At 39.1% G+C, this 10,563-nt stretch overlaps 1 protein-coding gene across 1 annotated transcript; it reads right to left on the reverse strand.

Moving 5' to 3' along the window:
* Nucleotides 1-1,909, reverse strand: LOC132190627 (putative pectinesterase 63). Its single transcript, XM_059605668.1, has 4 exons — nucleotides 1,415-1,909; nucleotides 661-867; nucleotides 295-533; nucleotides 1-160 (listed from the first exon to the last, which is right to left on the reverse strand). The coding sequence occupies exons 1-4, from the start codon at nucleotides 1,907-1,909 to the stop codon at nucleotides 1-3; spliced, it is 1,101 nt and encodes a 366-aa protein (XP_059461651.1).
* Between the last annotated feature and the right edge of the window lie 8,654 nt (nucleotides 1,910-10,563).

Genomic DNA, 10,563 nt, shown 5'->3' on the forward strand with positions numbered 1-10,563 from the left:
TTACAGCGTTGGAGGAGGGAGCAACCATGAGGAAGCCTGAATAAAGTGAAGGGCGAGGAATGGTCGGGCTTCATTGTCACTCAATTTCTTTGTATACGGGACACGGCGAGAAAGATCTGAACCCGGTCCTGAGCATTTGTATTCTCCATAGTAAACGGTTCTGCAATGCAAATAATCGCTGCTTGATTAATTTCCATAACGATTAAAGATCTAATCGCCTCCGATTAGATGTTTAGAAACGAATTATATTATACATTGAAGTGATGAAACAAATAGAAAATGATGATGGGTCACCTGTCACGTTCTGGGTGTGAGTTATCACTCCATCCAAGAGGATTGACAATGCCGCTCATGGTAGTGTAGGAGTAAATCACTCTGGAATAGGGTCTCCATGCTCTTCCCAAGTATGTACCATTTCCAGTGCCTGTTACGCTGCAATGCACAAACGAGAATCCATTGGTCTCCGAGGGAAGTTCCCCATGTGCTGTGATCGCCGTGAACCCACCATCCCCAGGTACATTTAATACAGTATTCTGTGAAAAAAAAAAAAAAAAACATCTTTCTTTATTATCAGATAACTGTCTACTGAATAATATTTTTGTTTGATGAAGTTGTCTCATTTTGACATGATATATATATATATAGTTGAGATGTACGTACCAAATAAAGAGAAGTGCCACTCCCAAAAATGAAATCGACAGTGCCTTCAATGTAGCAGTTCTTAACGAGATGGTTGCCATGGTCGGAACAGACGGTATCCTGAAATCCTTTGAACTTGCAATTATAGAAGGCAGCCTTGTCGCCAGCGATCCTCATTGCAAGTGCCTGCCCTCCACTTTTGCCGTTCCCAGGCCTTGGCGCAGAATTCTGTTTACAAAAAATCCATTACATGTTGTATATCGTGTGTTTCTCTCTCTCTCTCTCTCTCTCTCTCTCTATATATATATATATATATGGGGAAATTCTACAAAGATTAATGAACTACCACGCAATTTGAAAATATTCCTCTAAATTTTAAAACTTTTTAATTTTACCCTTCAAACTTTCAATTTGATACAATCTATCCGATCCGTTAGTTTTTTTACGTTAAAAGTGATGAAATGACTTTTATACCTCTAAAACTTTTATAAAATTCTAAATTTACCTTTAATTTAAATTGAAAATTAAAAAAAAATTGAAGAATAATTTAGTCTTTTTAGTGGTTACCGTTAAGGTTTAACGGGAAAAATTGACGGAGAGGTCAATTGCATCAAATTGAAAGTTTATAGGTGAAATTAAGAGTTTTTAATATTTAAAGAAATCTTATCAAAACGCGTAATAGTTCAAAAGTTCTAAGTGATATATATATATATATATATATATATATATATATATATATATATGCGACAACGTACACAGGTACATACATACGTACCACAAGAATAATGTTTGCAGCAACAAAGTAATTAGATTCGACAACCAAGGTGGCACTATCATCTGTTCCATACTGTGCCGCCGTCCCAGAAGATGTCAAAGTTGGCATATTTGCCGGCGATCCGTAGAAAGTAACAAAAGGCTTAGTCCAGTCAATTCTAATTCTCTCATCGTATACTCCAGGTCCAATATGCACAATGACACGTTTTGTATTCCCCGGCGGAATGCTTTTAATGGCGTCAGAGACGGTATTGAAATTCCCTCCCCCGGTTTTGCTAACCTTAATAACTTTAGAACTATTCTCAGCCGCCACGAGTGCAGGGTCTAGAGTAGCCGCTCTCTGCGTGTAGGGCTTGACAATGCTGTTGAACCAGTTGTCTAGTTGTGACTTGTCGGCGGGCGCCGGCGCCGTATCATCCGACATGACAAGGGATGCAACAAGGAGAATTGTCGTGAGAGCCACATGGAGTGCGATAGATGTCACTTTTTCAACCATTTATGCGTGTTTTGGTGTCTGAATATTGATAATAAGCAAGGGTACTAGGGTATTTATATGCTAGCTGAACCATGGAGATCGAGCGAGGGAATCCTAAATTCATGGTAGATTCCCACGCACGGTTTTTTGTTTCTCATTTGTGGTTTTTGTCATTCCTTCTTAATTAATTATCAGCTAGCAAAATGGACTTCCAGGAGGTTATATATTTAATTTGTTCTACTTCTCTTAATTAGTTGATCTTTCTGAAAATAGAATAGAACATGTTGTCACACAAAACCTTCTTCCTCTTTTTTTTTTTTTTTGGTTTTTTGTTTTAACAAATGTTAATAGCAATATATTAGCTGTTGCATTTAACAAGTGTTAAATAGCATTAATATATTTATTAACATGTGTTCATAGCAATATATGAGCTGTTGCATTTAAAATGAAGAAAAAAAAAAGAAAAGAAAAAGAAATTCACATCAGCAATGATGACAATGGCGTCTGCACTGGTAGTATATCTTATAAAAATAAATAAAAAACAATAAAAAATAAAATTTTAATTTAACCCGCTTGAGTTGTTGCTAGCTAGCTTTTGTAATTTCTTCTCTAAACTTTAAACACTCTTAATTTAAATTTCAATGTATCAATATCTTTTAATTTTTTTTTAAATTTTACCATCGGTTAGGATTTTTGTTAAATCTTGTCAAAATTTTTGAAATGCTCTTTATATATATAAAATTTCAAAGATTCAGGTGTAGGTATTTTTGAAAATTCTAACAAACGCCTACATCTTTGCACATTTTTTTTTTCCTAAAAAAATAGTGGCATTTTGGGAATTTTGACATGCCTTCATTAGGATTTAATGAATAGGTGGAATTGAAAAAAATAAAAAAATGAAAGATAAATAAACTAAATTAATTAAGAGTTTTTTATGTTTGGAGGTGCGCCTTTAGTAACTCATCCAAAGTCTCAAATATATGAGTGAGTTTATCCATGAGGCTTGCAGTAACGCTCGTTCGCTATTTTGTCTGAACGAGATGTTTCAAGGAATCACGACAGTGCTCATTTGCTACCTTGTCCGAAGACACGTATAAATGAGTGATAAAATTTAGTGTTTTATTATGTTTATTGTAAACTCATTCAAACGAGTAAAAGTGACAAGCTCTCCTACTCGTTCAAACGAGCTGCGACAGATTTGTTAATTGACTTATTTTCAATTTTCTATTAGGTTTGAGAGTTTTTTGCCTATAAATACTTGTACATAGACAATCTAAAACGTAGCTTTTGTATATTTTATCAAATTTCAAATAAGAATTACTTAGAATTTACGTTTTATTTTATTTTACCTCAATTCCTTACTTGAATTCTTGGTTTCAGAAAGGGTTGTGAATCTTTTTTTTTTCTTTGTAATCCCATTACGTCAGGTTGCATCACTCAGGGACGACAGTGCATCCAGTAAGTACGCATGCAATATTTATGTAGTAATTTATTTTATTCAATAGACCGTTAACAAACTATTTTATCAAATATTACTAACTATGTTATCATATTATTTTGCTTAATAGCTATTACGTACGTCCAGCTAGCAAATGTAAAAGAGATAGGAATAAATGCACCAATTGTTCAACTCTCTCAGTCTGAGTTTTCTATGAATTAATGGATATATTTTTTTTAGCTGAAATTTGTTAGCACAAGTTGAAAAGAAATCAGAAGAATAGAGATCTTCCTCGTATATGAAATGCTTTGATAAGATTGCTCAATACAATGTAGATCGACCGTCTTGATGTGCAAGTTTGCCATCTTGGGGCATAAATTAAATTTTAAATTTTGGAAATTAAGGTTTGTACTTCGATTTTTTTTTTTTTTTTCTTCCCTTTCATGAATTAGCTCATTAAATTGATTGATGTCTAGGGGTCGAGTTGAGATTTTATTTAAAGTAGAGCTGGAAGCACTTAGGCATATGAGATTTTTAAAATTTTGTAGGCTACTGCGCCCACCCTGAAAGATAAACGTGGTACCACCCCTGCTCATCAAGTTGCTTTGGATATCGTTTAGAGGGCGCTTAAAGTTGTGGTTTCCATAATATTGGGCGTTTAGAGAAATATTTGTCATGCTAACAAGTCGTGTGATGGGAACAATTGGGTTAATCTAAAGTAATGCTTCAAGGGCTAGGAAGCATGTTTCATAAAATTGAGGTCACTAGTTTAAATTCTAATTTCCCTCCTTTTGTGCGAACATGTCAAAAAAAAAAAAGTTATGCTTTGACCCGGTCATTTGTATTCTTCTTAGAAAAAAATATTACAATAATTACTCCTACTACAATTCCTTATGTCCATTTTTTTTTTTTTTGAATCAGTAGCATTCGCTATTCATTTATTGCATATCTTGCAAAGCAGATAAGTCTGCTTGCAAAAGATCACGTATACAATCCGGTGGGGTATAAAGCCACACCATTTGCATAGTTTCAGTCACAGCCATTCTAGCTAATGCATGGGCCACTTGGTTCTCCTCTCTACGTATGAAATGCATTTCCCAAGCCGGTATGGCCCGTAACGTCAATCGTATATCTGCAGTCAGCTGTCCCCTGTTACTCTCATCTGGAGCTTCTGAGTTCACCGCCCTTATTACAGTTTTTGCATCGCCTTCCAGTTGGACTTGATGGATCCCCATCTCCAGGCAAAGTTGCATTGCCATCAGGGCCCCCATCGCTTCTGCCGCTGAAGGTTCCAGATATCCCTGTCGCGTTTGGCTACGAGCAGCCCACATTTGGCCCTAGTGATCGCGAATAACAACTCCAAACCCCACTCGTCCTCTCTTGATGTCCACCCCTGCATCCCAGTTGGCTTTAAACCAACCGTGAGGTGGCGCTGTCCATCGATCCTAGCACCGAATTTTCTGCCATTGATGCCTCCTCTGTTTGCTTTCTGTCCTTTAGAGTTTGGAACAGGTCTGTGGCCTGGAGAGCCTGTTTAGCAAGGGACTTCGGGTGTGTGAACAAACCATTGTGGATAAAATCATTCCTCCGGAGCCATATTCGACGAGCTACGCCCACAAATTGTTGAAATTCTGACCGATCACACATGTTGTACATTCCTTCAACCACCTGTAAGAACTCAGGCCCCTCAAAACTGCTCTTTTGGAAACAAACACCACCTTCCGTCCAGACATCACGCACCGCAGGGCATTGCCATAATGTATGAAAAAGAGTTTCAGGCTCCTGTTCACATATTGGGCAGCGAGGATCAGTTAGAACCTTGCGCGAACATAAATTGGCTCGAGTGGGCAGGGAATCATGGCAGGCTCGCCATAGAAAATGCTTTTCTGCATTTGGAATGGTGAGTTGCCACAAGTGCCTCCATAGTGTACAATTTCGAAGTGGAACAGAGCTCTCAGCTTTATTCTGCTGCTCACATGCTTTTTGTAGGTGGTATACACTTCTTACGAAAAACAAACCCTTAGCCGTTCCCCTCCAGATGATGACATCCTCTTGTTCCGTAACACTAACTGGAATTGATTGAATGGAGATAATCTCTTCTCGCGAAAAGATTTGTTCCAACAGAGCAGAGTTCCACCATTTAGTGTGTTCATCAATCAATGTACTCATAGTGGCTGAAGCATCCAATATCCGTGGGGGAGAGATCACTCGAAAAGTGGTCGGGGAGGGAAGCCAATGATCCTGCCATATTCTGATTTTTTTTTCCATTGCCAACTCGCCACACCATCCCTTCCTAAACCAGGTCACTTGAGCTTTGTATACTACGCCACGCGAAGGACGGTTTTTTTCCACAAACCGCCTCTAGCACCGAACAATTTGGATAATATTTGGCTTTCATTATCCTCGCAATGAAACTGTCCGGTGTTTTCCATAAGCGCCATATTTGCTTCGCCAATAGAGTTGTATTAAAACATTCTATATCACGAAAGCCCATACCGCCAAGAGCTTTGGAGGAACTCATTTTATTCCAATTCACCCAATGAATCCGTTTGTCTCTCTCCTTATGACCCCAAAAAAACTTCATCATGAGGGAATTTATCTCGGAACATAAAACCTTTGGAAGCTTGAAGACACTCATGCTGTAAGTGGGCATCGCTTGGATCACCGTTTTTAATAAAATCTCCTTCCCCACCTGGGACAAAAATTTAAGCTTCCAGTCCTGAAGACGCTTCCATACTCGATCCTTTATTCTTTTAAAAGCTCTCGTTCGTGACCTTCCCACTAAGGCAGGCAGCCCGAGATAGGTGTCATATTTTTGATTGATAGGGATTCCAGCTAGCCCTTGTACTTGATCTCTGTCGCTATGGGGTGTATTCTAACTAAAAAAGATAGCCGTCTTATTTGCGTTCATGTTCTGCCCCAACGCCATCTCGTATAAGTGTAAAATAGCTGACAGATGATTCCATTACGATACATTTGACCTGCAAAACAACAAGCTGTCATCTGCGAAAAAGAAGTGGCTTATCTTCGGGCCTCTTTTGGAAGTAGGCACCCCCAACAAAACACCTTCTTGGTTTGCTTGGGTGATCATGGAACTGAGAGCTTCTGCACACAACAAAAAAAGATAAGGTGATATGGGGTCCCCTTGTCGGATGCCCTTAGATGGGGTAATCAATCCACAAGGCTTTCTATTCACTAGAATTGATTATTTCACCAATGTAACACACATCATAACAAGAGAAATCCATCGGTCGTTAAAACCCATCCGTCGCATTACCGCCTCCAAAAAACCCCATTCCACCCTATCGTACGCCTTACTCATGTCAAGCTTTACCGCCATAAAACCGTTTTTCCCCATCATCCCCGTGTTCATAGTATGAAGTGTTTCATATGCCGCAAGTACATTATCCGAAATGAGGCGCCCCGGGATAAAAGCACTTTGAGTAGGGGCAATGATATTGGGCAAAATCTTTTTCAAACGGTTTGCTAGGACCTTTGAGATAAGTTTATATAACACATTACATAAACTTATTGGCCTAAACTCCGTGACTCTCGTGGGGTTTTTTAGTTTGGGGATAAGTGTGACATGAGTCAAATTCAAATCATGTGGCATCACTCCGACATTCAAAATATCAATAATGGCATGACATACCTCCTTGCCCATAATAGGCCAATTATTTTGAAAGAAGCATGCATTCAGCCCGTTCGGACCTGGAGCTTTGAGCGGCGCCATTTGGAATATAGCTACTTCAATCTCCTCCACAGAAAAATTCTGTACCAATTCTGAATTCATATGGTCAGTTACTTGGCTAGCCATAGGTGTAAGGCATGGATTAGAGTCACCATCCGGTCCCTTGGAGAAAAGGCTTGTAAAATAAGATACAAAGGCTTCCTTTATTGCTTCTGGATTTTCCCACCGCTGCCCCCTTTCATCCAAAATCATCCCCACATAGTTATGTCTTTGTTTTGGATTTGCGCATGCATGAAAGTACTTTGTGTTTTGATCACCCATTTTGAGCCAATCTTCTTTTGCTCGTTGACGCCACCAGATTTCCTCTTTGTCTAATAAAACTTGTAACTCTGTCTGGATGGTCTTAATCTCCTGTAAAGCCGAGAGATCCTCCCTGGTCTGGAGCTATTGAAGCCTCCCTTGCAGCTTGGATATTGCTTCAGGTACACTGCCATACGCCTTTCTCCGCCAGCTTTTCAACTCGTGTATGCAGCCAGCTAGTTTTGTAGTAAGACACGCCCAACTGGTATCAAAATTTGGATAGTGATTCCATGCCGTGTTAATGGCCTCTTGACATCCTGCTTCCAAGGTCCAACTAGCCTAAAAAAAAAAACGGGTTTGTCTTCCCATAGCTGCTCGAGGCCTAGATAGAGATAGGACTAAAGCTGCATGGTCAGAGCAAGTAGTTGTTTGCACAACTACTACAGCATCCGGGAATAAGTTTCTCCATTCAACGTTGGCTACTCCCCTATCAAGCCGCTCTCTAATAAGTGCACTCCCCTCTTGATAGTTGCTCCAGGTAAATTTAGGTCCCACAAAACCTAAATCAAATAGTTCACATACCTCAAGAGTGTTTTGGAAATCTTGCATGAGGTTGTGTTGTCGTATTTGTCCCCCCATCTTCTCTGTAGTAGTCAAAACTTCATTAAAGTCATTGAGACACACCCAAGGGCCCGGGGTCAAAAGAGCCAATCTTTTTAGGAGACACCATGCCTCATGGCGTTTGGTAGACTCCGGGTGGCCATAAAAGCCCGTGAATTTCCAGTCAACCTCCAAAGCCCGATCATACACTACAGCGTTTATATGTCGTTGACTGAAATTTTGAACTTCTACTTCACATCCCTCCTCCCAAAAAAGCGCCAATCCTCCGCTACGTCGCACACTCTCAACCACAAACATGTTTTCGAATCCCAATTTCATCCAAATCACCTCAATTTTATTTTTGCGTAATTTGGTTTCCATGATAAAAACCAAATTGGGTTTCTTTGCTTTCACCATACGGCGAAGTTCATGAACTGTCCGGAGGTTCCCAAGCCCCCGGCAGTGCCAACTTAGGGCGATCATTGCGGTTGGCGGGGCTGGTTTTCAGCCTCCGCCAATCCCGATCCAAAATTTACTTCAATTTCCCCACTGCCCCGAGCTGCTACTAATTCATCACCTTCACTTCCTGTTTTTTTCCTCCTATAAGCCGTTCCTTCCAACTGATGTGAGTCCTCCTCTCGGTACTTTCTCTTTGCTGCCATATTTCCCATCTAGGCCCCGCTCATGGATTTCTCAACGTCTGCAAGCACTGGGCCTAAATATGGGCCCCCGGGACTACTAAAGGTCAGCGCCTGTTGAGATTTGGACTCCCTTTCAAATCCCTGTCCCGCCAACCAAGTTCCAGCTGGTGATTTCCGTTCCTTGCCATTTGAATTTTCAGCGAATCCTCCCTTCTTAACTTCCCTTTGATTCTTTCCATTTTTGACTTGATTACACTCCTCATCAAGGTTGATTGATTGTTTTTCAAAATGGTCCTTCATAATACCTACGACTCCACCATTCTCGGCATGCTGGGATTCTGTAGGGATCTTTTTCAAAATCTCCCCAACACTTCTGCCGTGAGTCTCGCCTTTTCCATGTGGAGTTTTAGATTGCCGTCTTCCCCGAAATACCCCTCCTCCATGTTCTTCCCCACCGGCTGCCTTCTGTCTTCTTTTGGGAAGGGTTTCTGTCAAAAACTAAAATGGAGAAAGAGAAGAAAGCTTGATAAATGGTTGTTTTATGAGATTTTTCTAACTTTTAGGGAAAAGTTAAAAATAGAAAGTGATGAAGATCGGAAAGCTAAGGATTCCATAAAGAAGAGCGATGATTCACACATTATAAGTCCTACTAAAAATGCTATATCTAGAGTTTTAGACCTCAGATTTAAGCAAGATTTGCAGCGTTAGAAAGCTAACTCAAATATCTACAAAGTCATGTTTCACGAAAGTTTGCTAATTTCAATGTTTACTAGGTCAAAAGAACCTTCGTTCGGAAACCGGCATGGGCCTCTTCCGGAAGTCACCATATATGGTAAAACCAGAGACGTCCGTTCACATCCTGTTCACAAGCCATCGGAACGGCCCTATATTATGTTTCAGTTTTTACTTAATTTTTAGTTGTTTTACGTACTTTAATTTTAGTTATTTGGGTGATCGTCTGAACACGGATATGTCCCGTTCGAATGGCCAGCATAAAAGTCTAAACCGACTTAATTTCCTTTTACAATTAGGGTTAGAACTTTAGGGCTATAAATATAAATATATCCTTATGCCTTTAGAAACGTATAGCTTTTGTTTATGAATTAATTTTTATCAATAAGAAGTCTTAGAGTTGAGTTTCTTCATTATTTTCTTTCAAACCATACAGAGTATCTAGCGTTTAGAGAAATTTTTTTAAATTATTTAATCGTATCAAGATCTAGAAATATCTATTCATTATTTCTTGTTGTTCTACTATGCAGCTCACTAAGTCGCACTGCATCAGAGAGCTCTCTAGAAATGCTCTAAAAGAAACTAGCAAGCTAATGTAGTTTGATGAGCTACTAGCTTAATTATTACGTAGAAAGTCCTAGCATTAGCTTGGCATTTAATGGGATGTAAATTGTTGTTAGTTTCTAAACCAAATAAGATCCTCTCATTTTTTTTTTTTTTTTTGACATGCATGTCCACATAAGGGAAGGAGGAGAGATGATTCGAACTAGTGACCTTTGCTTTATGAGACGTGGTTCACAGTTGATTGAGCTACCCCTTAAGGACAAGATCATCTCATTTTTAAATGAAATAGATAGTATTCATTTCACGATCAAAATTTAAAGTTTTTCTTTTAAATCCAAATACATTGTTCATGCCATTAATTTGACAAACATCTTGTAATTAAGACGGTGGAAATAAAAAGATTATTGGAGATATATGTTTTTCTTTTAAACTTTATATATATATATATATAGAGAGAGAGAGAGAGAGAGAGAGGGGCGCCAGACCCAGCATAAGACTTTGGGGGCTTGACTCCCCCTAGAAATTTAAAACATCCTCCAAAAAAAGTACATAGCCGTGTATATATGAGGTAGACCCTCAAAAATTACTTTCCACCCCTTATTTTTTTTATATATATTTTTTAATTCATTTTAGTCTCCCACACTAAAATTCTTGATTCTCCTTCAATGCATGAGCAATTGTTGGGCGACTCTTGTCAGCAGTAGTGCAT

The sequence above is a fragment of the Corylus avellana genome, chromosome ca8, assembly GCF_901000735.1.
Source record: "Corylus avellana chromosome ca8, CavTom2PMs-1.0".
Taxonomy (NCBI): Eukaryota; Viridiplantae; Streptophyta; class Magnoliopsida; order Fagales; family Betulaceae; genus Corylus; species Corylus avellana.

Coding starts and splice junctions, on each gene's coding strand:
- LOC132190627 (XM_059605668.1), bottom strand. CDS start 1,909: ATGGTTGAAAAAGTGACATCTATCGCACTCCATGTGGCTCTCACGACA. Junction 534..660: donor GTGGCACTTCTCTTTATTTG/GTACGTACATCT, acceptor TTTTTTTCACAG/AATACTGTATTAAATGTACC. Junction 161..294: donor TCACACCCAGAACGTGACAG/GTGACCCATCAT, acceptor TTTGCATTGCAG/AACCGTTTACTATGGAGAAT.